Source organism: Lolium rigidum, chromosome 3 (assembly GCF_022539505.1).
Source record: "Lolium rigidum isolate FL_2022 chromosome 3, APGP_CSIRO_Lrig_0.1, whole genome shotgun sequence".
NCBI classification, from domain to species: domain Eukaryota; kingdom Viridiplantae; phylum Streptophyta; class Magnoliopsida; order Poales; family Poaceae; genus Lolium; species Lolium rigidum.
This window is the reverse complement of record NC_061510.1, coordinates 349,553,588-349,581,355: the sequence shown is the minus strand read 5'-3', so window position 1 is coordinate 349,581,355 and position 27,768 is coordinate 349,553,588. Positions and strand designations below refer to the sequence as shown.

At 45.0% G+C, this 27,768-nt stretch overlaps 3 protein-coding genes across 4 annotated transcripts; 2 read left to right on the top strand and 1 right to left on the bottom strand.

Annotated features, from left to right (window-relative positions):
• The first annotated feature begins 4,576 nt into the window (after positions 1 to 4,576).
• On the top strand, positions 4,577 to 11,234 carry LOC124704036 (serine--tRNA ligase-like). Of its 2 annotated transcripts, none has more exons than XM_047236276.1 (10): positions 4,577 to 4,709; positions 6,715 to 6,785; positions 6,880 to 7,041; positions 7,403 to 7,508; positions 8,651 to 8,844; positions 9,959 to 10,062; positions 10,145 to 10,328; positions 10,427 to 10,606; positions 10,717 to 10,935; positions 11,020 to 11,234. In XM_047236276.1, exons 1-10 carry the CDS (start codon positions 4,577 to 4,579, stop codon positions 11,032 to 11,034), a joined length of 1,368 nt encoding a protein of 455 aa, XP_047092232.1. In that variant the 3' UTR covers positions 11,035 to 11,234. The 2 variants fall into 2 exon arrangements, with proteins under 2 accessions (XP_047092232.1, XP_047092231.1); XM_047236275.1 differs by lacking the exon at positions 4,577 to 4,709 and adding an exon at positions 6,487 to 6,634.
• Positions 11,235 to 15,127: 3,893 nt separating this feature from the next.
• LOC124700266 (deSI-like protein At4g17486) lies at positions 15,128 to 20,291 on the top strand. Its single transcript, XM_047232419.1, has 4 exons — positions 15,128 to 15,203; positions 17,549 to 17,766; positions 18,787 to 19,074; positions 19,756 to 20,291. The coding sequence occupies exons 2-4, from the start codon at positions 17,553 to 17,555 to the stop codon at positions 19,995 to 19,997; spliced, it is 744 nt and encodes a 247-aa protein (XP_047088375.1). The 5' UTR covers positions 15,128 to 15,203; positions 17,549 to 17,552; the 3' UTR covers positions 19,998 to 20,291.
• Positions 20,292 to 22,677: 2,386 nt separating this feature from the next.
• On the bottom strand, positions 22,678 to 24,092 carry LOC124700265 (homeobox-leucine zipper protein HOX12-like). Its single transcript, XM_047232418.1, has 3 exons — positions 23,799 to 24,092; positions 23,342 to 23,676; positions 22,678 to 23,212 (listed from the first exon to the last, which is right to left on the bottom strand). The coding sequence occupies exons 1-3, from the start codon at positions 23,887 to 23,889 to the stop codon at positions 22,931 to 22,933; spliced, it is 708 nt and encodes a 235-aa protein (XP_047088374.1). The 5' UTR covers positions 23,890 to 24,092; the 3' UTR covers positions 22,678 to 22,930.
• Positions 24,093 to 27,768: the final 3,676 nt, after the last annotated feature.

Genomic DNA, 27,768 nt, shown 5'->3' with positions numbered 1-27,768 from the left:
AAGAGAAAGGCTCCCTCCATCGTCACTCTGAAGAACCCTTTTTTCCTCTCCGCAGCCGCCCCAACCCCTATCCGCCGTCGTGTGCCAAGATGTTGGACATCAATATCTTCCCCACGGACAGGGGCGGCGACCCCGAGCTCGTCCGCAAGTCGCAGCGTCGCCGCGGCAAGCCCGTCGAGCTCGTCGACGAGGTCATCGCCCTCGACGAGGCCTGGCGCAAGAGTAAGACCTCTTCCTCTTCTCCCAGAACCGGACCCCTTTCCGGATCCGGGGCCCTCAACCAAGTGTGTGTATGAGCATGCTTATGATGGTTTGATCATTGGATCCAATCCAGGTATGAGTTATACCTTACTCCAGCTCGTGATTTTGGCTTGTTGACTTGATCATCTGCCCTTCACTTCCTAGCTCCTGGATGGTCTTGCTCTAAGTCACCATGATCTATGGTTTGGTTTGGTTTGATCCTGGTTTACTGGATGAACTAGATGAATGCACTACTGGTATGTTCTTGCTATCCCGTGGATTTCATCCCTATCTCTAAACTACTGTGCTATTTGTAGTGCTGGTTGGTGTTCTCCTTGGTCGACATCACCTATGTGGCTGTGTGCTGTGGTGTCTTGCCCCTGTTTCACCATGCTCATGATTGGGAAAAGATCTTGGCTCCCCTTTGGCTTTGGTTGGGACTTGATCCCCCAGCCAATGCTTATCTAGTGTTATTCTTCTTATTTTTACTGCCCAAGTGTCATTGACACTTGTTACTGGACAAACTAGTTTCTATTTGTTGCTTCTTATGCAGGTTTCAAATTGAACAAGACTTGGAGAAGATCAAATGAAAATCTTGGAAGACTTTAGTGTAGGAAATATTCAATGTTGTAATCTTCCATTTTATTTTCTTATTTATATTTTATATTTGTTTCCATTCTTGGAATATAGAAAGAATGTTGTAATGACAATGTATTATATTTGTTTCCATGCTTGTACGAGTTTCTTCTCTCACTTTGTACCGGATTACCCGGTTGAAGTATATTTAGTATAAAGCATGACGAACGGCTTTGAAGAGGCCTAGAAGTGATGCACTCGCTGGTGAAAATATGCAAATGTCTAGTGTCTATTTCTTGAGGGAAAAGTAGAAATGGAGATGGTCCGGATTATGCACTTTGCTACATGTTCTTCTTACACGAGTCTACAACAAGAGTTATGTTTTCGTGTGAGCCAACAAAAAGTTACAAGGAGGTAGATGATCCTCTGGAAGGTCTATCTACTCGTACAACCTAACACGATCAAGTACCTGATCTTCGGTTTCCCCCGTTGCAGTATCATCGCATTCAGGGAACATAGGATATGTATCATCATCCTCCTCTTCTTTTTCATTGTCTTCCATCATAATCACTCTTTTTCCATGCTTGGTCCAACAATTATAGCTGGACATGAAACCGAACTGAAGCAGGTGGATGTGAAAGGTGTCCGTGGAAGAGTAATCCTTCTTATTCTGATAGACAACACATGGACAACACATAAAACCTTCCCGTTTGTTTTCACAGCGACTTGGAGAAAACTTTGCAGGCCCTCAATATACTAATCACTACGTCGGTCAACGTACATCCATTGCCGGCTCATCTGCATTATACAATTAAGTACATCAATAACCATTACAGAATATCATGAATAGTGAAGCGATGTACATTGACACATGTATTTTATCAACGACGGGAAAGGATAACCTCGATCGAGAGGAAAAAAAGGAGGAGAAAGCTTAAGTGTGGCTCGAGCACTTCATATCATGTTTGTATTGTGTGGACTCAAGTGAAACATGCTTTGAGCCATTTCATCAAACACCTGCATAAGAAGAGAAAGCCAACCAACATACACCTCTTGTGTTTGGAAGGGAAAAAACTAAGTGTGGCTCACAACCTTGGACATGGCTGGGGACTAAAGGTGATCGCACCCGCCGCATCTCCTTTAGTCCCGGTTGGTATCACCAACCGGGACTAAAGGTTCCGATCGAACCGGGACTACAACTTGCCGCGCGTTCTAGCCGTTAATAGTATCCGGGACTAATGTTCCTTGCAGCTCCGAACGAAATACCCTTTTTCTACTAGTGGGTACAACGCAGAATGAGCTACCACCACAGTTCTACAGCTAGCGGGCAACATTAGTGCTAAAAGTTCAACACTAAAACAATCATCGTTCAAAAGCAAATAAATTTCACTCTCATTAAACTGGATCTGGTTATGAAAGAAGATCGTGATGTACTCTTGTCATATCTACATGTTATGATACTGCTCCCGATGCCTCCCACTCCCGCTTTTTATTTAAATCTCTTTGATGTTGCCCTCATCCTCACCACGATCTTCGTTCTGTTGGATAATTAGGCACAATTTCCATGATTAATTCCAGAATATAAAACATGATGGCAGCAACTACTAACATGTGAAACTCAAACATACTAGATGCATTAATCAACATGAGTAGCAGCAGCGCAAACGGTAAAGCATCCATCGCTAAACGGATCGAGATATGTCGCACGTACCGATCCGGTGGTGGTGGCGGTGGAGGTGTAGCGAGACGATGTCGCAGCGAGTAACGTTGTTGATGACAACGTTGTTGACGACGGGGACGACGGGTCGAAGTAGACGGCGTTGAAGACGACGGTAGGCAGCACCGCCCGATTTGGACGGAAGGCGACCCGTGATGAAGAGCTTGAGCGAGTCGCGCGAGCGCTTCCCAAAAACCTAATTCGCCCTCTCCCGTACGGGATCGCAAGGACGAGCGGTTCCGGAGACCTGCTCTCCCGTTCGCCGATGCACGTCGGCTCGCGGGATGGAGTAGGCTACGATGGCGGCTCAAGCGAGAGAGGTGGAAACCGTAACTCGTGTATTGGATGTGTTTCCGCGGTAGCCGGGCAGGAGATTATATAGGCTCGGGAAACCCTAGGCAACGTGGGCCACGCCCACGTCGCACGAACGTTTTGAGTCGGTTACGGATAGCCCACGATCCGGGAGCGACCCGAACCGACTAACCGCGACGCGTCCGTCTAGGACTCGTTCGTTTTCCCGAGCCGCAAAAGTAAGGAAAGTCTCGGCTCGAGGCTCAATCCACTCACCACGAGCGCGGCGCGCGTCGTGACGTGACGTGTCGAGTCGAGTCGAGACGAGACGAGCGAGCGAGGAGGAGGAGGAGCGCGCGCGTGTAGCACTCCTATTCTCACTCACTTACTAGTGGTGAAACAACCCACCTTATAAGGTGGTCTAACTTCCTCCCAACTTTCCATGTGGGACTAAACTTCCCACCTCTTGCCACTCCCTAGTGAGCTGCCACCAACTTGGGCTCAAACTCACAAGGCTGCCACTATGTGGGCTTTGAGATTTATAGGAAAAACTGAAATCTAATTTGGGCCACTAAAAGTGGGCCCAATATTTCAACACGTTCATGTGAATACCAATTTCTTTATGTAATAAGCTAGTGGTACTAACACATGAACTGAAACGTTAACACACGAATACATCTAAATTGGAGTGAAAGAGGAACCTTGCTATATAATCCAATGAGCATGCATGGAATGAAATGCTGAGATGGAACATGAACCTTGTTGTTTATAGTCCGTTGAACATGGAGTCTGGAATATGTAAGGGGAGAAAACATCATTTCACAACCAACATTTGATGAGTATTTATTTTTCATGAGGTAAATACCCTAACTCATAGTAGGTGTGTTTGGACGTAATTGCCAAGTAGGGCCACTTCCAATCACTATCAATGTGGCTTGTGGCACCAGAGCCCCTATTCACCGCTCCCACGTGGGAGCGAAGCTAGCTCCGTCCGCGCGCGCCCCCCTGTTAGGTGGCCCCTGTAACACCTTTTGTATTTTTTTTCTTTTGCTTCTTCCGATCCATAATAGCTGGTCTTCAATTCAATTTAGTTCAAATTTTAAATAAAGCCCTGATACTTATCATGGATCGTAGAGAGTATTTTATTTCTAATTTTATTTTTTCTTTGAAAAGATTTGTAGATTTGAAAACATTCAGATTTAACAAAACTCATATTTGAAAAAGTTTATGTTTTAAGGAAAAAATATTCATATTAAAAATATATAGACATGAAAATTGTTCAATTTTTTTAAATGTAAGATATAAAATTACTGAAATATGAAAACAATATAATTTTTTTAAAAATTCAAAGTTAAAAAAATGTTGAGCTTTTTCAAGAAAAAATGAAAACAGAAAAAAACCCGGAGGAAAAGACCATGAAAAACCATTCTATAAACCGGACGCATTACATCCCGATAATGTTTTTTTTTTCAAGACTGTGCGGACGATAAATAGGGAGCACAGATCGGTTTGCTCCACGAGTAATCTTGGCCTTGCCTGGACTGGTCATCGATCACTTACTTGGGCGTTTCCCTTGTGAAAAAAAAAAGACGTAGCCCGCCCGTCAACTTTTGCATAAAAACCCTCGCTTCCTTGTTTTAAATAAACAAACGAAAAAAGAAGAAGAGAAATGCTCCCTCCATCGTCTCTCTCTCTCGAAAGAACCCTTTCCTCTCCGCCGCCGCCGCAACCTATCCGCTGCCCCGCGCCAAGATGCTGGACATCAACCTCTTCCGCACGGATAAGGGCAGGGACCCCGAGCTCGTCCGTAACTCGCAGCACCGCCGCGGCAAGCCCGTCGAGCTCGTCGACGAGGTCATCGCCCTCGACGAGGCGTGGCGCAAGAGTAAGACTGCCTACAACTTTGAAAAATTACGGAAAATACCAATAGTCTGTTGCTAAGATTACGGAAAATTGGCTCCGATTTTTGTGCTCTGATCAATCTGTTTTTTATTTAAAAGCCTACAACTTCGGACAACCTGTTAACAGAAAAAAAAGTCACGCTAGAGTGGAGTAGAATCCTGTGCGGTGGCATTTAACATGTAAATATTGTGAAATGTGACATTGCATGTTTCACCTTAATAGTAAAGATTTGGTTATGAAACAACTCTTTTCCATTTTGGTTAATAGTAAAGATTTGCATGTACTCTTTTCATCTCTTCAGGTAATGACACTGCTACCGATGCCTCCCACTCCCGCTTCTTCTTTAAATCTCTTTGGTGTTGCCATCATCCTCACCACGATCTTTGTTCACGTGAACACCAGTTCCTTTATGTAATAAGCTAGTAGTACTAACATATGAACTGAAGCGTTAGCGTACGAATACACGTAAACTAGAGTGAAAGAGGAACCTTGCTATATAATCCAATGAGCATGCATGGAATGAAATGCCGAAATAGAGCATGAATCTTGTTGTTTATAGTCCGATGAACATGGAGTCTGGTATATGTAACGGGAGAAAACATCATTTCACAACCAATGTTTGGTGAGTATTTATTTTTATGAGGTAAATACCCACAACTCATAGTAGGTGTGTTTGGAGGTAATTGCCAAGTAGGGCCACTCACAATGCACTGTCAATGTGGCTTGCGGCACCAGATCCCCTATTCACCGCTCCCACGTGGGAGCGAAGCTTCTCCGTCCATGCGCGCGTTCTTGTAACACCTTTTGTAATTTTGGGATTTCTATTTTCGTGCCCTCATGCAGTTCTTTGTGGACGTCGATCTCATCTCGGCACCCCGCAGACCACCTCCTCCGTGCCATCGCTGTAGAGCTCCGTTTAAAAATCTAATCCTACCCGTGTATTGCCCCTTGTATACGCGTCATGGCCCCACTTGTGATTCGATATACCGAATCCCCACTCGTCCGTGTTTTGGTTAGGGATACGACGATGCTTACAGTCAAACAAAGATGGATGGTCTGACGTGTCTTTACGGGCTATACGTGGCCCCACCAGTCGGGCAACCGGCCGTTCCACCACTTGTGAGGGTTTCAGACAAGAGCTTGGACAAAACTGAGGAAAAACTAAGCGGCTGGGGAAAAATGAACACAACTAAAGACCCGAGGGCACGGAAATGGAAATCCATTTTTTATTTTTCTTTTGCTTCCTCTTGTCTGGTCTTCAGTTCAATTTAGTTCAAATTTAAAATAAAGATCTGATACTTATCATGGATCATATAGAGTATTTTATTAATTTAATTTTTCTTTGAAAATACTTGTAGATTTGAAAACTTTCAAATTTAATAAAACTCATATTTGGAAAATTTTATGTTTTAAGGAAAAAATTATTCATATTAAAAATGTATAGATATGAAAATTGTTCAATTTTTTTTAAATATTAAAATTATTGAAATCTGAAAATAGTATAAATTATAAAATTGTTCAAAGTTTTTTTTTTCAGTTTTTTCAAGAAAAAAAAAAGAAAAACTGGACTGGTCACCGATCACTTACTTGGGCCTCCCGTCTCCCTCGTGAAAAAAAGACGTAGCCCGCCCGTCAACTTTTACATAAAAACCCTCGCCTCCTGTCCTAAACAAACGAAAAAAACAAGAGAAAGGCTCCCTCCACCGTCACTCCGAAGAACCCTTTTTTCCTCGGGCCCTTTTTCCTCTCCGCCGCCACCGCCGCCGCGCGCCAAGATGCTGGACATCAACCTCTTCCGCACGGACAGGGGCGGCGACCCCGAGCTCGTCCGCAAATCGCAGCGCTGCCGCGGCAAGCCCGTCGAGCTCGTCGACGAGGTCATCGCCCTCGACGAGGCCTGGCGCAAGAGTAAGACCTCTTCCCCCTCCCAGAACCCGACCCTTTCCGGATCCGCGGCCCTGACACTCCCACGATTATCCTCTCCGCAGCGCAGTTCGACCTCGACAAGATCCGGCAGGAGCTCAACAAGACCAGCAAGGAGATCGGGAAGCTCAAGGCCGTAAGCTCGCCTCGTCGATTTGCTCCTAGTCTTGTATCCTCGCGATGCTCTGGATTGGTGTGTTGACCGACCGTGTGGGCGTGTTGCTTTGCAGAAAAAGCTGGATGCGACGGAGCTCATACAGAGCACGGAGGAGATCAAGACCAGGCTGGCCGCCAAGGAGGCGGAGGTGCAGGAGGCCAAGACCACCCTCGATGCCAAGCTCGTCACCATTGGCAACATCGTCCATGACTCTGTGCCCGTCAGCGACGACGAGGTGCGTTGAAAGCGCAAACCTTACATTTCATGGTTGTACAGATAAACCAAGAGAATATTATTGGTTTGATTGGTAGCTTTGTGAAAGATTGGGTACTTGTAGTAACTTTTTGGAACTGCTAGCTCCATTTTAGCCTAGTTCCCACTCTCCTGTTTCTGCTGCCGGGGTTTCTACTGCAACTCAGGACACCATACTAGTACCGAAGCATCACTGCATTATGTATTAGTTAGGTTGAATTTGCTTGTATGTCTATTCTGGATGACTAGGTCCAGTTAATCTAAATGTAGAGCGTGTTGTTGATCTCTTCTTCACAGAGCTGATACAAAGCCATCTCAAGTGGTCTAATAGTTCCTTCTCACAGGCAAACAATGCTATTGTGCGGACTTGGGGAGAGAAGAGACAAGAGGGGAACTTGAAGAATCATGTGGATCTCTGCTTAATGCTTGACATCGTTGCTCTAGAGAAGGGTATATATGCTCGAAAGCAATCCTCTGTTTTCTGAATATTGCTTTCTCATTATGCTTGGATTTGCTTGCTTCAAGTTTGATTCAAACTTCAAATTCCTTTACCCGCCCAACTTTTTCCACGATAAATTGTTTCATGTGTTGTGTTGGTTGTCATTCTAGAATGGCCTTCTGTGATTTTGCTCCGCCTCTCTGTAACACACCAAACTTTGTTCTGAACATTAGGGAGAATAGCAAACTAGCAATAGCTTACCTGCAAATATAAGTTGTCTTTGATTGACTTTTAATAATCAGCACGGCTCTAATTTTTTTACGGGTCTATCGTCCGTGTGCCACAATGCTGCGTCCTGCTCTGCTTTAAAGCTGATTTTGCAAAATATCTTATGCTAGACAGTTTGACTATAAGAAGTAGTATTCTATGTATTTGACTGGAATCTCTGGTTTCAACTAGCACTGTTGTAGCCCCAACTATTTTTGATTTCAACTAGTGCTACTGAGTTTGTTGTCTTGGCAAGTTGGGTCCAGTGTATTGGGTCGCACAAACAATTATCCAATTAATGTTTTGTTCTCAGAATGTGGTAGGTCAGATCGTGTTTGCTCTATTATCTTTAATCTTTACTCCTATAGATACTGGAGTTGAGGACGATGATCTGTGTACTACCTTATATTAGCTCTCAGCACTTCAGCAGTTAAGCAATTCAGAAAGAATTTTGTTGCCCTGCGAAGTCTTTGACCCTGGGTTATATGAGTTTGAGACTTAAAGACAGTAGTTTCGATATGCAGTAGGGCAAGCTGCCATATTGAGAGACTGCTCTTCATAAGAAAAAAAACTCACTTCTGTTCCATCGATTTTATGGAGATTGATGTGCCACATGATTTAGACCCATAGCAACGCTAGGATATTTTGCTAGTCATAAGAAAAATCTCGCTTGCAGTTCAAGAAAGCTGCTTACATTGAAAAATCAACATGTATAAAATGCAAGGGAGACGGAGGAAAGATACACCTATTTAAAATGTGAATTGTTCATCTTGTGTTTGTTTTTATATATCCAAGTGGGTACTGCTTTTTCTTGATCTACAGTCTTTGCTGCCTCTGTTTTTTTCCAACTTGATAATTGATAGAGCTGCCCACTCAATGTTTGCAGGTGCCGATGTTGCTGGTGGAAGAGGTTACTTCTTGAAGGGCGATGGTGTCCTCCTGAACCAGGCATTAATAAACTTTGGGCTAACATTCCTCAGAATACGAGGTTTCACACCAATGCAAACTCCGTTTTTCATGAGAAAGGAAATTATGGGAAAATGTGCCCAGTTGGCCCAATTTGATGAGGAGCTCTACAAGGTAAGTCCAAAGTAGTGCCCCTCTTGCATACTGTGATGTTATTAAGCAACTGTACTTTCATTTGTTTGTGTACTGAAATATTAGACCATGTTTTCCAACGCTTTCTCGGTTTATGGGCATATTCTCTCTTGTTGTCAGTTTGCCGTCGTTCAGGATGGGAACGGGGCAGGTCAGCCCACCGGGTCGCTGACCCGGCCCAAAATGTCGAGGCCAATGGGTCGGGTGGGTCGGCCTCAAATATAATTTGGGTCAGTAGGGCTGGCACCGAGTGGCCCGATGGGTCAGCAAGGCTGGCCCACATCGTATCTCACGGGAGCTACATGCTAATGGCCGCCCTCGCCGATCTCTGTCGTGCGGGTGTTGGTGCCTCCGATCCCGCTTATGTGTAGCTTGCCCTCATGTATTTTCCGGCGAAACGCAGCAAAGCTGGCTTCCTGGCTCAGTTTATTTTGGCAATACGCGCACTTAAAGAACAGCAAACAAGCAGATTGATTGATTCTGCTAGCTAAGTCAAGTATGTATAAATCACGGCGAACTCATTATTTCTTTTGGCGACTTGTTGCTTGCACAAAGACACTCATGGTAGACGTTGTTGACTGCCTAGCATTATACGTTTTTTGATTATCTTTATTGGTACCGTATTTTGATTTTCACAATATACATACATAGAAATATCACTTGGAGCAGCCAATCTAGTATGTTTAGGACTATGAATTCTTACACTGTTAAAATTTAGATAAATTGTCAACAGGGCCACTGCCTATTATTATATGGGTTGGCCCGTGGCCTCTAAAATTGGCCCTAGGGTCACAGGGGCCAGGTCCAAGGCCAGGTCTGGGTCGACCCGTTCCCATACTGAGCCATCGTATGTTCACACCTTTGCAGTAAGCATCACCCAGTTTTATTAAAATTAACATTCTGTTAGACGGATCAGTAATGGTTTTCAGATTAAGTATTCTTCCAATTTCAGTATTTGTAGCAACACTTGATCATATCTGATTGTGTACACTGGTTCCTGATGATCAGTGTTGATTTGAACTAATGATGTTTGAACAGTATTATTTGATCCAACTTATGTAATAGTATGTTCATGACCATTAGTTGCATTTGGCAGGTAACAGGTGATGGAGAGGATAAGTATCTCATAGCCACATCCGAGCAACCGCTATGTGCTTACCATCTAGGTGATCGAATTTATCCAGCTGATTTACCGATTAGGTGAGCAAAATACCTAACTTTCGCTAGCTTGTCTTTAGTCGGTACGCACTAGTAAATCTGATAATTGACTTTGCCCATTTAGATATGCTGGGTTCTCCACTTGCTTCCGAAAAGAAGCTGGTTCACATGGAAGAGACACAGCTGGTATCTTCAGAGTCCACCAGTTTGAAAAGATCGAACAGTTCTGTGCCACAACTCCAAATGACAATGAATCGTGGGAAATGCATGAGCAGATGATAAAAAATTCAGAAGATTTTTACCAGGAGGTACATATCCAAAGATCTGCAAACCTTAACACCATGTTTATATGCTTGACTATGTGTTCCTGCCATGTCTAAACATTTGTACAATGTCCATCTTACAGATTGGCCTACCATATCAAGTAGTTTCGATTGTCTCTGGTGCTCTTAATGATGCTGCAGCTAAAAAGTACGATTTAGAAGCATGGTTCCCTGCATCAAAAACCTTCAGAGAATTGGTGTCCTGTTCAAATTGCACAGATTATCAGGCAAGGAGACTTGGAATAGGCTATGGCCAGAAAAAGGTAGGGTTTTGTTTCGAATTGATACTGGTAGATAACATCACTCTGCTTAACTTGTGCCTAGAGTAGATCAAAGTCTGATCAGTTATCACCACTTGTGTATGCTCTCGCAGAATGACGAGCAGTCCAAGCAGTTTGTTCACATGTTGAATTCTACGCTGACTGCAACTGAGAGGACCCTTTGCTGTATTCTGGAGAACTATCAGAAGGAGAATGGTGTCGAAGTGCCGAAGGCATTGCAACCATTCATGTGTGGAATAGATTTCCTTCCTTTCAAGCGGCCTCTTGACAGCAAACAAGCTGCTGACTCGAAAACCAAGTCTAAACCTAAGGTATGTTTGTCCCTCTGCTTTTCCATTTTCCTGAGATGACACGTAAAGCCACCATCTGAGCATTATTTTTTCCTCTCCTGGCAGGCAAATGCAGCTTGAGCTGTAAGATGGGCGAACTGAAACTTATTTTGCATCGGATGAGAGCATCTTTTTATTAATCCGTGGGTCGTTTGTAGCGTGATGATTATGATGTTGAAGTTTTGTTACCCCATTTTGAATACTGTGGTTACAATATTACGAATCCAGGATATTTGCACTGAACTTACCACACTATATTACATCAGTATTGCTTTGAATTACTTGTGGTGCACTAGTTAATTGTTAGAGACCTCTACGATTGAATTGTTGTCGTGGCTTGTTATGATTGGGGTTATTGGGGTGATGTGTATAAATCACACTCGTACATGAAAAGTATAGCAGTGGTACTGGTAGGATAGAAGGCCAGCATCGCCTACCAAAGAGGGATGGAAATGCTAAAATTACCACATCAGCCGTCCAGCCCTCAAACCCAGGTGTGGATTGCCTTGCCTACTTGATCTGAGCGGTGAATCAATGCCTGCTGGCGAGGCTGCGGTGAGCCAATTAAAGGCGGCGATGGGTAGGGGTGATGGTGATGACGCAGACCACAGTTATCTTGGGTTCGATCTTTGTCTTTTTGCATTGGCTCTTCAACTGGAACATGGTCTCAAATTTCGAGTATTGCTTCTGAACTACTGTACTACTGAGTATGCCAGGTTACTCTGCTTCTCCATGCTCCAGACTTTCACTGCTCTATGTTACTGTAGCCCTTGAATTTATTCCGACCAGCCGTAGACGTATTTGGACAGGAGCCTTCAAACACCAGGCTTCACAGCAGGATAGCATGTGCTTCTGCCCGGTTACATTTGAAATTTTGAATGTAGCGCATGCTGGTGTGTATAACTTCCTAGCAAAATGGACCGAGCGGTTCAAACTTACTGCCGATCAAGGTGACAAATCCCACAACGTTTTTGAACCTTTAGGCCGTCCTAGACTGTAGGTGAACCCAAACTGTCCGGCAACTAACTAACGAGTAAGAGCATATCTAACAGAACTTGGAAAAAATGAAACCGAAAAGAAAGGATTCAGTCTCCCGAAAACGAGAGTTAGTCCGTTTTAGCAGTGGCGCAGAACAGAAACCGTAAAGACGAACTGAAAACATGAAATTAGAAATCTCGCGGGAGAATTCATCGATGAACACATATAGACGATAGTTGTTGCTCCGATTGAGCACTAGACTTTACATAATTCAAACTAATAACCTAAATAAACTAATATCCGCAGCAGCGCGATCTAATTTTGCCCAAAAATCGGCCCGGCGGCCTCTACGCGCGACGACGGCGGTGGTGGCGGTGGAAGGCGAGGCGGAGGACGCTTGGAGCTCCTAGTCGTCGTCGAGCTCGACGATCTCCAGCTGGAAGCGGCGGGCGCGTTCTTCACGGCGCGCCACCTCGTATTCATGGATTTGCCGGACGGCGTCGGCCTCCTCGTGGCGCCAACGTCGACGGGCCTCCGCGGCGGACACGGCCGCCACCTGAGCGACGGCCGCCTCCTCCTCCTCGTCGTCGTGGACGTAGTCCTCGGTGGACACGACCGTCGCCGCCGTCTGCGCGACGACAGCCATCTCCGCCTCCTCCTCTGACTCTTCCTCCTCCTCCTCCGACTCTTCCTCCTCCGACTCTTCCTTTTCCTCCTCCGACTCGGACAAACGGAGGCGTCGCGAACCGCCGGTGGAGGACCCCTCGCCTCCTCCGAGCGCGTACTTGGCGAGCTTCCCTGGGGGCGTGAGCCCCCTGTTGGTCCACCGGCAATGTGCTTAGAACATTCCATTATTGAGAAGGGTTCTGATATTGACGAGGTAGAATTGGTCACGAATCATCAAGGATTCAAGTGGTTACCCAGGCGCAGAGGGACCATCACTGAAAATTTATGTATCGACGATTGGGAGGACGGGACCATCTGAAGGTCCAGTAAATGGTACTTAACAACCTCCATCAGGCTGTTCAGGGATGCATTATCGGGCATTATCCTTTATCACGCTGGCTATAACACCCGACCCAAGATTAGGGATAGAAAGTGTACGCATAGGATTAAAAAATGTGATCCTACAATCATGACAAGGAAGAATGGTCGGTTAGTTGCGCCAACGTCGTCTTCTTTACGAGCAAACGAAAGAAAAGTGGCTGGTTGTCAGGCACAAGTTCATGAAAAAGAAATCTTGTAAAAGGAGTGCAGTTAACCTTCCAAAAAAAAGCTTCATCTCCGGAGGGACTTCAGAATAGAAGCTGCCCATGTTCGCAAATCCAATAATGACCATTCGTCGTTCGTTCACATGGGATTTTCGTGAAATGATTTGGCGCCTACGTTTATGGAGCATGTGTTTCCGTGTAATAATTTCAGAACCCTTCTCAATAATGGAGTGTTCTAAGCACATTAACTACCAACCTCATTCTAATGATTATGTTCCTGTTCCAGAAGCACCTCACTTTTTTCAAATGGATATCAGGAAGGCTTTTACAAATGTGTCACATCAACTAGCTCTTGGGCCTTTGCCTAGGCTGAGAACACGGGTTCTTAACGAAGCCACACATAGGTTAATGGCTCAACTGGAAGAGAATTTTTTTAACACCAAGTATCTTCTACGAGTGTGACATTTGGGGCTTGGGCTACATGGAACCCGTTTTTTTCAAAAAATTGAAAATGGTTTTTCACAGTTTTAAAAGAATACAAATAAATTTTTTGGAGATAGACAATGATGTATTATACCATTGGGAAAAAAAGCAATAAGAAAGACTGAGTATTTTGGGCTGTGCCAAATTCACAAATCTGTGGATCTAAAAAGTGAAAGCACCTCCAACAATTGTCAGAAATTTTCATTTTTCTGTAGCCTTGAATATAACGTATTTTATTGTGAGATTATATAGTGGTAGAGTACATCGTTGGCTACATCGAGATTTTTCTTTCAGATTTTTTGAAACTTTAAAATGTTGAATTCGAATTTTCTACATTGTACTAGGTGGTATATATATGTCATCACTTAGTCACATATTATGTAGTTAAATGTTAACCATCACATGATTTTAGATGGTATACATACACTTAATTGTTAGAGACAATACTAGAAGACACTACACTTTATATTTTTATTGTCAACTCTAGATAACAATAATGATTAATTAAGCAAGTATCGTCCTCTCAATCGTTGCAAGTACCCTACACCTTGACTTAATGAAAGCCTAGAATCCATTCCATTGACTTTACACATTATTATATTTATTTAATTCTAAGGTCTCCTTTGCTTCAAAGGAATTTCATAGGATTCTTGAAGGATTTCTTTGCTTGATATTTTTTCTCGTACCTTGGCTTAAAGAGACTGCCCACTATGCGTATGTTTATGTATACTACCTCTGTTCATAATTAGATGTCACATCCAGATTTTGACAAATTTAGAATATTTATTTATTTATAGATGGATGGAGTATGTAATTTTACTTTATCTAAAGAAGCGACATCATTCATGTGATTCGGGAGCTATCTCGCAATAATTAAGTTCCACATGGCACCAATTAGCCAAAGATTCAAGAAGTTCTTTCTTTCCTTTTTGAAATGGATCCCAGACTGTTTTCCCCAGCGACCAATGAAGAAAAACATTGCATCAGCCACACAAGTCCAAATGGCGATGAAATATGTCCTGAACTGAACCGGAGAAAAAGAAACAATTGCTATCACCTTGACCCCCATATGAAACCAAACTTTTCGAGGGAGATTCTGATTTCAAAACTGCAGTGCTGAGATTCTGGCCCTTTATCTGAACTTGTTCTTTTCCTCCCCTGAAACCTGGCCAGAGCGCAGCTCTCCACGGCGACCGGCTGTCTGTGAGACTGTGCCTGTCTACTCCAGTATCACGCTCCAGTTATTAAACGTACTACGAATAAAAAGGGCAGAGCTTTCAAAAAAGGAACGAAGAAAAGAAGACAAGCCGATAGATAAATTACAAATACGCCCTTGCCCCAACGGGACCGAGGGCCCCTGTTCCTCGGTGCCTTTCCCCAGCCATCACGAGAGCCGAGCCCAACCAGCCAGCCAGCGCTACTCCACCACCACCACCCAGCTCCAGGAATCGATCTCCCTCCTCGGATACCTTCCCTCCCGAGCCCTGCCTGCTCGCGGGCAGCTGCGCCGTCTCGCCCAGGGACCCGCCATTGGCCTCCCTCGTAGCCGTCGCCCTCCGGCCGGCCCCCGTTCCCGCGGTAAGTAACAAGCTTTGCTTTCTTGCTCCCCCAATGCCGCGAGATCTTGGCCCGGATCTGCGCCTCCGTGCCTTTCTTGGGTTCCTTGGGCTGTTTCGCCGTCGCATCTTGCGGTTCCTGATTCGGTGGAAACAAGCTAGGCGGGTGCCGGGAGGGGATGGATTAAGCTCCGGTCATTTCTTTTCATGCCGACATCGTTCGTCCGTTTCCCCTCAGCCGGAGCCAGCAACGCTGTTGGACGGCGTCACCCGTTGTTTCTCTCGGGCCTTCAGTCCAGTTTGCAACTCCCAGACGTTGCTTTCGCAGCTGCAGTGCAGGTACAGAAACAGTTGTTGGAGTCTGGGCGATGTAACCGTCCCTGGAAGCCTGACGAGTTTCCACATCCCCAGTAATGGAGCGGTACATGAATGCCGACTCAGTACCTACCTGGCGGGTGCATTGTTGAAATGGGCGAGAGCGATCTTCTTTCCTTTCCTTTCCTGCTGCACGTCGTGCTTGTTTATTTAGAAGTAATAAATGTTTCAACTTTCAAGTGCAAGATTGAATAATATCACGCGGCGTTGTCATGGAAAGAGTGTGCACGAATCAATCTTTGATAGAGAGTAGAGCTAGGTCGAGTACGTTGGGTGGCAGTTTGAAAAACAGATCTGATCTGTTGGCTCTCTTGTCTCTTACAAGCCCAAGTTAGAGCTTCCTAAAAGCATGGTTGCTTTGAGACAGTCATGTGATTATGAATGTTCCGTGCACTTCTCTGAAATGTGCAGTGAGACTCGATTACATCGGAATGACAACTTGCCGTATTACCATTCATGCCAACATCATTCGTCCCCCCTCGGTTGGAGCGAGTATTGCCGTTGAAATTAGTAGGGGCGTTGGTTCATTCTGGTACCGCCAGATGATGCTTTCGCGGGAGCTGTCCAGTTTCAGTTTGTTTACTTGTACTAAAACAGTTGTTGAAATTTGGGCGCTGTATTACAGTACTGTGCCTGAAAGCCTGAGTTCCTACTTCCCAGTTTCATGTCAATATTGTTCATTCCCCTGCAGTTGGAGCGAGTATCGAGTATCACCGTTAAATTTAGTCGAGGGGTTACTTCATTCTGGTACCACCAGAAGTTGCTTTCATAGCAGCAGTCAAGTTTCAGTTTGTTTACTTGCACCGAAACAATTGTTGAAGTTTGGGTGTTGTATTACAGTACCGTTCCTGAGCGGCACATAAACCCAAGTTGGTACCGACCTGGTTGGTGCATTGCTGATTTTTATTGTTGCTGTTGTGTGTTTGCTCAGAAGTAATTGTTGCAAGTATAGCTTGAAGAATTATGCGCCATAGTCGCCAACAAAGTGTGGAGGACTCTATCTTTATTCTTTAGTACAGGGTACACATTGTCATCAACAAAATCTGGAAAAATCAATCTTTAATAGAGGGTAGAGCTAGTACATTGGGTGGGAGTGTGAGAAACAGTTCCCATCTGTTCGCTTGCCGTATAGTCTTATATCTTCAAATTGGAGTTTTTTTTTGAGAAAACAAATTGGAGCTTCGTAAATGCATGGGTGCATGCAGTCAGTAAGATTCGGTTACGAACTTACAATCTCTACAATTAGCAGCCTGAAGAACTTCACCAAAGCAATTGTATTTCTCCGAGCTCTTATCTGAAAATTGCAGTAAGGCTTGATAAATGTTTTGACATCATAATGGCAACTGCAGTATTACCTTACAAGTAGCAATTGTATTTCTCTGAGCTCTCATCTGAAAATTGCAGAAAGGCTTGATAACTGTTTTGACATCATAATGGCAACTGCAGTATTACCTTACCTGCCGTAGGAGTATTGCTGCAGTGACATTATTCCTTCTAACTGAAGTTTACAAATATTGAAATAATACATGCCCAAGGGCCTAGGAGTGCGCTACTCAGATCTGTTCTATGGGAACATATTAAGAACTCTTAGCATTGTCAAGTAGTCCAGTCATCTTACATTCATACCATGCAGCTAAATTTAATGCTCACGTTGTGGTTACATAGCCAGCTTAGACTTGTCGAGGGCATGCTGACCTAATTGCTTTCATATTTCAGAAAGGTGGGTGGTTTAAGAATGGTTAGGATATACCAAAATTTAGGTTCCTGCATTTGTTTTACAAGTTCTTCAAGGTAGATTTAGCCTCTTTAAAATGAATCCCTTTGTTATTTGATACCTTTGAAGTTTTGAGATGGCCCCTTATTAATATTGGTGTATAACGAAAAATTGTTATCTAATAGTGGAAAAATATTTTTGAGAAAGTGGATGCTGTTAATTGTTGTCAGTACTGAACGATCCTTCATATATTGATAATCTGATTTAATTATTTGAAGGAATATGAAACTAAGGACAAAGCGGCCTGGATGGAAGTCCCTTGTGCCTCTGCAGTTGAGCAGGAAATCCGCCATGCGGTTCTTTTTGTTTCCCAAGGTTCAGGCATCCGGTCAATCACCAAATGATACTCCAGTTTATCTTAATGTGTATGATTTGACACCCATGAACGGCTATATATATTGGGCAGGCCTTGGTATATTTCACTCCGGCATTGAAGGTTCTTTTCTCTGCCATATCCATCTTTTGTTAGTTAATGTACAACCTGCGCGCTGGTTCATTTTATGTGTTTTTTTTTTCCATTTCTGTTTCCATTTTTAGATCTAATAATCAAATATGTCTGTACTGGTGCTATATTTACTGGCTATTTACCCTTGAATGTTCAGATGATTTCAAGTTATCTGGCTCATCAAAGCTAATGTAAATCATCAACAAAGAACCACTTACTGAAGTACCCTAGCTGTTACTTAATTACTCAAGTATGCAGAGTGCATAGTGGGATTTTGGATAATAAAAGTACTTCTAGCCATCGGGATTTCTTGGTCGTATTCAGTATCATAGAAATTTAGCATGCAATGCTTCGGTCATTTCAGCTAGTACAGATTATTGAATAGCATATACTACTATAAGCTACATCATGTACTCATTCATGCTGCCACTGCTGCAACGAGATCATATTGCTACATTTTACGTACAACTGCTTATTAATTCCTTTACAGAGACAGACAGTGATGATAGCCTATGTTGGCCTTACAACTCCAAATATTATGAAATGGAAGAAAAATCTTAATATTTCTTGACGTTTATGGGCCTTTTTGTATGACATTATGACTTAGACTTCTACCCTTCCATCTGAAATGGGTAGTTTTAGAAAGGTGAACATACACATGTTTTTGGAGATCTACATGGATGTAAATGCATCTCGTAGACATACAATAAGGATGTTATCTTGGGTCCAGTGTTTATAGGACATGCTACTCTGGTAAATATTTGCTTGTGCTAGTCTGCTGCACAAGAAGATGGATGTTTAGGACTCTCCTTGTAGCTTTTATAAGCTTCAGCTTAGTCCTCCATTTGCATCTGCCTGTGCAAAGATGGAAAACAAAATTAAGTGAGACATGGTATTTGAGTCCAGATTATTGTCTTCATGCAAATAAAATTGGGTAATTGTTTTGTTACGAAAGTTCAGAACTGATCTGAATAACGATGTATTCTGACTGCCTTTGTTTCTCATGCGCAGTTCATGGCGTCGAATATGCATTTGGAGCACATGATTATCCCACGAGTGGTGTATTTGAGGTAGAACCCCGTCAATGTCCTGGTTTCAGATTCAGGAGATCGATATTTCTTGGTACGACGTGCTTAGATCCTATCCAAGTTAGGCAGTTCATGGAGCTGCAGTCAGTAAACTACAATGGAGATACTTACCATCTTATAATGAAGAACTGCAACCACTTCTGCAAAGATATGTGCTACAAGTTGACCGGCAGCAAAATTCCCAAGTGGGTGAATCGGCTTGCCAGAATAGGTACTGTACCTTTATGCAAGTGATGCATCATGGATCTTATTATTAGTTGTTTAACAGTTGGGTGAAGCAAAAGGTTGTTTTGATAATGATGGGTGCAGCATAATGTGCATAGTCAGAATGCATTGAGCACTCTGATAGTTACTGCCTGTCATTCTTGCTCACTGAATTCCGTTTCCACTTTAGTTTCCAGAATTGTAGCTTACCGAATTGTTGCATAAAGTTTTACTTTTGTGGTCACATCACTTGCTAGTGCAATTCGTCAGTCTTCACAGCAATGGGACTTGAGACTTGACTGATTAGAAAGAAGTTGAGCTGAATCATGTGCTAAATAGGCATTGCATTCAGCACACGCCAACTTTGGCACAGTATGAAAACTCTGACTTTGTAGCTTGAGACCATGGTCCATGCATTTAGAGTTGTAAAAGAAATCAGATTCTTTTATATGTAGACTATAGTTTTCGCTTATCATAGCATTTCATTATTTTTGTGACGTTTCTTGTTATGAACTGGGGTGAACCGAGGCTTAGCCTGCCCAGGTTCGAATCTTCGCACTCGCAATTTGGTGTCATACAAACAATCACTTGTAGTAAAATCACAACGCTTTGGTATTTTCCCCCTTAAAGCCACACATTTTGTTGTTGTTATGAACTGGGAATTCATTTGTGTCTTGTATGTCTACAGGTGCCATTTGCAACTGCCTCCTCCCGGAGTCACTCAAGATCTCCCCCGTCGGCCACGATCCAAATAGCCAACCTGAAGATTCGGAGAAACGGCGGCTGCGGAATCCGTTGAGCTGCTTCTCCTCCATCTCCAGCCAAAAACAGCTCCCATCGTCCTCCCCGTTCCCTCCCTCGCCCGTGAAAGAGCCCCTTCCGAGCTGTTCATCGAAGAAGTCCAGCACCGCGTCGCTGAGGAATAGGTAGCCAGCGTAACTTTTGGTATCAAGTTGGCTAATTCGGGCGGCGGCGCATCTGGACGGCAATAGCATGTGCTGTTGTGGCTGCCATTTAATTTTTTCCTCGGTATCAGCCTAGCGCTTCCTGATGTTGTTGTTGTATCATGTAATCCCCGTGACAAAGTGCTGCTACAGATCTCATTTGGGTGTGTGGATGCAGCTCGATTCCCACCCACTCGTGTACTCGTGATAGACTCTGGACAGAATGGATCTGTATATTAATCCTCTATTCTTTCAGCTGTGGAAGTCTCATCATTCCTAATGTCTTCCTTGTGCCTCGTATCTAGGGGTGGAAATGGACGAAACCGAGTTGGTGCCACATTTGTTTTCATATTTGTTTTGCCGAAACAAAAATGAATACAAAAACGTCGGAAACAAAAACAGAAGCAGATATTGTCGAAAACAGATACGGACTGAATATGCTGTTTCGTTTCCGTTTTGCAAAATTCCGTTTCCATTTTCGTATTTCCATTCCATTTCCGTGTTTCCACAGAAAAACCGGAAACTTCTGGCTGCATTTTCATCCCTACTCGTCCATGCTGTAAAATATCATGTGATTTCTGCAGTATACTGTAAAGCACAGTTCAGTGCTCCATTCAGCAGTAAACCGGCAAGCTACACTTGATCCACTGCTATGGCCATCTCCAAAAGCACATGCCAGTTGCCCAGTTCTCACTTGAGCAGTTAAGGTACGTGCAAGTTCTCAGGTCAGTAAGCAGTAAAGGCCTACGCAATCAGCTCTAAAACTAAAAGCATGTGCGAGTTCTCAGGTCAGTCAGCAGTAAAGGTAGCAGCTACACTGGGATGGATGTGCATCTCAACCAACGATAGGAGTAACTGATTGAGCGCATAATTCTGTCGTTCGTACGCCACGGAGCGCGACCGTTTGCGGGCGCTGAAAGTTCTCCGATGCTTCTGTTCCAATCTCATCGAGTTCGTACAGCTCCAGGGGGGAGGCATCTCATCATCGTCATCCTGGATAAGAATTCTCCTCCTATGCCTCCAGGACTAAGCAAAGCAGCAAAGGCCCCATCTTTGGCGTACTCCGTGACCTGCGTCCAGCGCGCGTCCCCCACACCGACGATTAGGCCACGGGCACGGCAGCAGGTGCCGTAAAGCCGGCGATGGCGACGGCCGGGTTCGAGGTCGAGGAGGACGACGATGGTTCCGGACTGTGCGTTTTTGTTTTTCTCGCTCGTGGTGTTCGTGCGACGACGGCCACGCGCGAGCGTCGCTGTCGATCGCGGCGGATGACGGAGGATTGATGGATTAGGCTTTGTTCGATTCGTGTGCCGTGTGACGGTAGCTCGTCAAGGAAAAAAACGCACATGTTAGTATTCCCTCTCTATCCCAATTCAATTGATTCACCGTGCAATTTGACAACCTATGGAAAATGCTTCATTCGGTGCAAATGGATCACAAGACTCCTGATTCTATCTCTTGGAAGCTCACTGATAGTCGACATACAACATGCAATTCTTAGGTCACCCTAAATCTTCCATGTCATCCTTATCTTGGAGATTGTGGGCCCTCCTAATTGCAATTTTTTTTTGCTTGGTTGATTATTCAAGATAGAGTTTAGACGGTGGTTAGGCTTGAAAAGAGAGGGTGACAAAAGTGCAGAAGACGCAAGCTTTGCAACCAAGTACAAGAATCCGTCTCTCACATTCTTTTCAAATGCCGGTTCACAATCCGTGTGTGGTCAAATGTGAAGAATTGGCTTGAGCTCCATGATGTTGGTCCAAATATTTGGCATACTAGAGGTTCCGTCAAAGAGTGATGGATTGAGGAGATCCACAAATATAGGCAAGGAACGATGGCCATGGCTTTGCTTGCATTGTTGATATCTTGGGAAATTTAGAAGGAATAGAATGCACACGTCTTCCGAAATAGTGCACCCACTGCAAACATGCTTGTTGCAAAACTGGTAGAAGAAGTCGCTATGTGGAGCTTGGCGGGGGCAAAAGCATTAAGTAATGAAATGGCGCGTGATTAGGATTATTCTTTTCACCTGACTTTTTGGTAAAGCTTGTCCTTGTAAAACCTCTAAAAACTTCTCCATAATCAACGAAAATGGCGAACCTTTCGCTTTGTTTCATTCTTTTTTACTTAGTTCTAGTAAATACTACTACGTATGTGTCTATACACCAAAAATGTCCAGATATATGAAAGTACTTTCAATCGATCATTCAGGTCGCCTTTTGCAGCGGGCTTATCTCCGCGGAAGCAAGGCTTTTAAGGTGACGACAGGTTCGCCACTGCAATCATTAGCCGTGGATAATGGCCGCAGTTTTTTCTCCCATCGACACGTCCGACGTCTAGTCGTAGGATGCTATTATGCCTCCACTTAGGGGAGCTGTACACTTGTACGCACCAACCAGCTCCTGCTGCTAGCTGATGCTCAACATCAGTGCGGCTGTGCTAGATTAAAAGCAGCACCTGACGATGAACGAATAATGGGACATCAGTCATGAGGTGGTTATTATCATGTGTGTGATGTGATGAGGCCCAGAGCTGAGGTGAAGCCCAGCCTGTTGGGCCAAAGCAAACCCCCAGACATTCTTCAAAAATGGAAGTAGGAAGGAGACAAAAGGCACCAACGTATAGCAATTGGTTCAGTCAATCATAATCGCTTGCATGATAATCCAGACATAATACATACAAAGATTACCAATTCATATAATGTACATAGCTTAGCACATACTCTTATACTACCACCAATACTACTTGTGAATTCTCTGCTACCACCAATACTACGTCTGAATTCTGAGTTGCTAGTACTACTGCTACTTGCATACGTAATTACCCTGCAGTTTACCGTTGATTAATTAATTAACATTGATCATCATAGTAATGAAACTACTCGAACTGTTGGCGTGCTATCCCTCCACCCAAGTTAAATCAGCTGCAGAATTGGTCGTAGACTCCTCCGAAGTAGCCGCCGGCCGCCAAGTCCATCATGTAGTTGTTGTAGTCGTACTCGCTCATGTATGTCAGGTCGGCTTCTACCTCCTCCATCCCGAACTGCCCCACCACCATCGCCGCCGGGGTGTGCGTCACCGTCGAGAACGACGACGAGCTCGGGCTGCTCACACCGCCGCCGCACCCACTTGTCGCCGCCGCAGCCATGAACTTGCTCTTCTCCTCCTCCGCCTCCGCCAGTCTCGCCTGGAGCCTCAACAGCTGCACACCATACACGCACACATGTTAGTACATCTAGCTAACAGCCAAGAGTTTCTGACATAATACTGCATCTGCATGACTGCATGGTGTGAGTACAGACAGAGTCTAAGGTTGTTGCAGTGTGTGTACCTCGGCCTCGAGGTGGCAGTTGTGGACGACGACGGAGTCGTGGGCTGCACGCAGCTTGGAGAACTCCTCCTCGATGAGCTTGCTCTTGTAGCGCGCGCGGCGGTTCTGGAACCACACGGCCACCTGCTTGGTGTCGAGGCCAAGGTCGGCGGCGAGCTTCAGCTTGCGCGGCGTCTCCAGCTTCCGTTCCTTCCTGAAGCTCATCTCCAGGAACTGCGCCTGCTCGTCGCTCAGCTTCCGCTTCTTCGCCGCCGCGTCGTCGCCATCGCCTGCCGACGCCGACTGCCTCGCCTTCCGCCTCCGCCGCTGCCGGCCGGCCTTCTTCTGCTCACCACCTGCACAACGCATTGCGGTGATGAGTCGAGGTCTTGCACCCACAAAGAGCTATATATAGCACAGACACCGTACATAGTGCGCTAGCTAACTCAGTCATCAGAGGGAGGATTACCAAACTTACCGGAGCATGGTGTGGCGGCGTCGGCCGGGGAACTCTGATCTGGGAAGGAGAAGGAAGGGAACAGCAGCATGTCATCGTCCACGAGGTTCATCTTCAAGCAGACACGAGAACACTAGCTTGTGGGTACCTTCTTGATCGTGTGTGTTGCTTCAGAATTTGATATGCTCCGATCGAGATGCTTTGGGCTTTGGAGCTTGGATATTTTGAGAGAGTCGGGCGCTATCTAGCTAGCTAGCAATCTGCTGTGCTGTCCAGTGACCGGTGGCCGAGTCTGTGAGCTCCGAGCTTGGGCGGGGAATTTATAGAGGGAGCTGAGGTGAGGTACTACTGGCAGTCTGGCACTGGTAGTAGATAGGAGATGAGACTTTATGATTCCTCGTGTGGAGCCGCGAGAAAGGGATGCGTGTGTGTCGTGTCTTCTACCGATGACGATCACTGTGTGCCGTGCTAGCTTTTCTGATCTAGTTTTGGATAATGGAAAATGAAACGGGAGCGGTCTGGCCGGGTATCTGCAAACAACCTAGGCGAGTGAGAGGTGAAGCTTAATTGACATGCTTACGTAGTACTTTCCCATGTGATTAATTAAGAACATTGTGGTGACTTTTGGCGAAAAGGACGCACGCGCGCGCCGGGTGAGTGGAGATTGACTTTTTTTTTTGGCAAAAACTGTGAAATTCTTGTGCGTTTCTCGCTTTCTGACGATGGTTTTTGCCGCGCACAAATAGTCGTGCGATGAGGGGTTGAACGGTGCCGAGGTCCGATTGATTTTTGTGGCCAAAGCGGTGACCCTAGGAGGGAGAACGGCGCCGATCATCACCATCTTCAGGATACCCGGATCTTGGGTTTCCTCGGGAGCAGCCCGAGCAATGAGATGAGGCATGCATGCAACGACGATGTCTTCAACAAGTTAAGGACACATAAGACACCACGTTCGTTCGTCATTACCAAAATCGGTCCAGTTTTTACCTGTAGTTGTGCCTCCCGCTGAACCCGCACCTCCGCCCCGCAAGGTAGTCGGCCACCAATCGCTTGGCCTCATTGCCGCACACGCCATCCATTGCCCATATCACCATAGCCGTCACGAGAAGTTGCCCATGCCTGCAGTCAGACCCGGCGTGGGCTTCTCCTAGTGTCGACCTACGGCCCGGCGCAGACTGCTAGGGTTAGATGGGTCGCTGAGAGCAAGTACAATAAGTTCTAGTCAGCTGGCTATAAGGATTAAAATAGCATATTATTGCTTAGTTGGAGGAGAGAGAGGAGGAGAGAGAATGGGAGTACTCCCCCCATCTCATGGAATAGGGCGTAAATTTTTCTGCACGAGGATTAAGGAGAAAAAGCAGCGACGACAGTTTCCCAACTTACCCCTAATAAAACGGCTGCCCCTTAATTTCTCTCCTCTGAGTTAATAGGCATGACTCCTGGATTATCTCAACAGATCCATGTGCTCCCTTCAGGGTCCAATTACAGCGCCGCATTAATTGCTAATCTCTAGATTTTCTAATCCTTTTCTCGCATGCGCATGCATGTCCAATAACAATCCCACAGTTACCGCTCCCTTTTCCTGATTTTAAGGATCAAATTAAACTGTTGTGAGGGCAGTCTGGGGAGAAATAGGGCAAAACACATCCCACGCCTTAAGCTTTGGCGAAATTTTGAAAAAAATATTACGCCCTATTCCTTGAGAAGGAGGGAGAGCCAGCTCTAGCACGTGCTCCTAGGCACTTTGTGAGAGTGAAAGATGGACCATGCATCGATAAAGTACTACATTTTTATAGCTCATTATTGTATATGTTAACTCTAAGTTGGTTATAGATGACATGACACTTGGCTTATAGCCAATGAACTGGCTACACTATTAAAATTGCTCTGAAAGGGGCGATGACACACTGACGTACAGATGTTAATGAAGTCCGGGTTGAAAGCTGCAAGTTGGACGCTGTAACTTAGGTGTGAAAGTGCGTGATGTGCAGCTTGATTTGGCTAGCCAGCTCTAGCGGTTTTAGCTGTAGAGTTTCGGTTGCACCTGTTTGCCATCGATCGGAGCGCTCATGGGCTGTGTCGGCTTCCGGGGTCCGGCCGGAATGCACACGACACGACGACGACGATGAGCACGCCTAGCAAGACAAGCGGCCTGACGTCAACTGCTTTAATTTGCACGCACGCTTGAGCTGCCCCTTTCTTCAAAAAATGTTTGGCACACCTGCCAGATATCCATTTCCAAGTGTACGAGCACACGCTTTCATATCTCTCGCCCAAAGTACGTGACAATGTCGATCTGTACTCGATTGCTTAATTATTTGACCTAGGCGTACGTGTTGCCGTGGGGATGGATGGATCATCTTCTTCCCCTGGTTCCTTCCGGCCACTTCTCTCTTCTGTAGCTTTGGTACTTCTTGCGGCTCATCTCGATCTGGCGTAGGTAGGACGGCTCGTAAAGGTTGTGGGAACAGTGCTTCTTTTCTGGGACACGACGGGTCGATGGAGGACGCGTTCTACGCGCGGTACTGAATGGCGGCTGCATTTTTGGGCAAGTTTGCAGCATTTGCCCTTGCTGAAACAGTTTCAAGACGATTGAAAATTCGCCACGCAGGTATTCTACTGCTCCAAGGAACGCAACCAAGCCCCGAAAACCTCTTTCCAAAGACAACTACACTTTCCGTCCTAAAAAGAGACAACTACACCGAGTGGCATCAGCAGTGAGTTTTTTTTTTTTGGAAATGGAGATTTTACCTCAGCCTCTACATCAAAATGATGCATATGGTTGCATCAGCAGTGAGCTGACCAATCCTTACACAAAATTATAAAACAAATCTAAAATATAATTGAAACATAACTGAAACACGAATATTTTATGAAACAAACCCCAGTGATGTTAACAGTAACGTCATCAGTTTCATCACAATACTTTTCATGTATCACTTTAGTTTCACATGTGTTTCAATTATTAATTTTATATTATACGAATGTCAAAAGCCGCACTAATCTTAAAGAAAAGAGTAGATGGTAGATATGACACCGGTAGGTACCGTTCACTTTAAATTCGTTGCGTTCAACCAAGCCCAGCCTCGTGCTGCATAGCGAGAACATTAAGTTCCTTATCCATGCGTGTCAGGACTCAGGAATGCCTAGGTTCTGAAAATTCACTTCAACATATACGTTGTTTTGTAGAATTGTAGTTTCAAAATAATCATACGAAAATCTATTTACCAATTGAAAAATCAAAGCGCATTATGTAGCACTATTTAGGAGAGGGGTGTTTCTGGTCCCGAGCTCAACTGAGCTCGTTTTGTTGACCGTCCAAATCATCTGGGATGTGTGCAGTAGGGACAGTTCGTGTCAGTAACAGTGGACATGAACAGTGTTGTACGAGTAGCATACAGAGGTCTGCGTAGCGAAAGCTGTTAACGGAGGTGAGCTTGTCGTGCGGCCGGCGGGCGAGAACAGTAGACATGTGCTGGTGGAATAGCCGTTCATTTTTTATGTACTGATGGTACAGAATCAGAGGGAGATATGCCATCTCCGAAGGGGATATCCTTTCAGCAGTCGCCGCAGGAGATTTGGATGTCGAGGCGCAGGAGAGGCGATTTGGAGTTCCACCAGCCTCCAGCGATGGATTTCCCCTAGCTAGATCCAGTACCCGGGTATGTTGATCTATGCTCCGGTGTTGGTGCTGATTTTGCAGTTGATTTCTCTCGCGATGGTTGTGCATCTGGCGGAGCTAGCTCATGTTTGGGTTATGTGGCAGGGCTGCAGTGTACGAAGGTGCCAGCAAGAACTTTGATCCAGTGTATCTCAACAGGGAAGATGTGGTGCAGCATGGCGACGGGGAAGCCTCCGCTGTCGTTGCAAACCTTGTGGCACCAGCAGAGTCGGCGCTTGGTCTGAAGGGTGTTATAGAGGTTGGAGATGAAGCAGTTCAGTCAGGCGATTCAGAAGAGATCGTAAAGCAAGAATCAACTCAGTTTGTACT

What these genes read in the sequence shown, in the direction of transcription:
- LOC124700266 (XM_047232419.1), top strand. Translation starts at nt 17,553, where the DNA reads ATGAAACTAAGGACAAAGCGGCCTGGATGGAAGTCCCTTGTGCCTCTG. An exon ending in ATTTCACTCCGGCATTGAAG is followed by an intron (nt 17,767 to 18,786) that starts GTTCTTTTCTCT and finishes TCTCATGCGCAG; the next exon opens with TTCATGGCGTCGAATATGCA. An exon ending in GAATCGGCTTGCCAGAATAG is followed by an intron (nt 19,075 to 19,755) that starts GTACTGTACCTT and finishes GTATGTCTACAG; the next exon opens with GTGCCATTTGCAACTGCCTC.
- LOC124704036 (XM_047236276.1), top strand. Translation starts at nt 4,577, where the DNA reads ATGCTGGACATCAACCTCTTCCGCACGGATAAGGGCAGGGACCCCGAG. An exon ending in CCAGCTGATTTACCGATTAG is followed by an intron (nt 10,063 to 10,144) that starts GTGAGCAAAATA and finishes TTGCCCATTTAG; the next exon opens with ATATGCTGGGTTCTCCACTT. An exon ending in CAGAAGATTTTTACCAGGAG is followed by an intron (nt 10,329 to 10,426) that starts GTACATATCCAA and finishes TCCATCTTACAG; the next exon opens with ATTGGCCTACCATATCAAGT.
- LOC124700265 (XM_047232418.1), bottom strand. Translation starts at nt 23,889, where the DNA reads ATGAACCTCGTGGACGATGACATGCTGCTGTTCCCTTCCTTCTCCTTC. An exon ending in CGCCGCCACACCATGCTCCG is followed by an intron (nt 23,677 to 23,798) that starts GTAAGTTTGGTA and finishes TGCGTTGTGCAG; the next exon opens with GTGGTGAGCAGAAGAAGGCC. An exon ending in ACTGCCACCTCGAGGCCGAG is followed by an intron (nt 23,213 to 23,341) that starts GTACACACACTG and finishes TATGGTGTGCAG; the next exon opens with CTGTTGAGGCTCCAGGCGAG.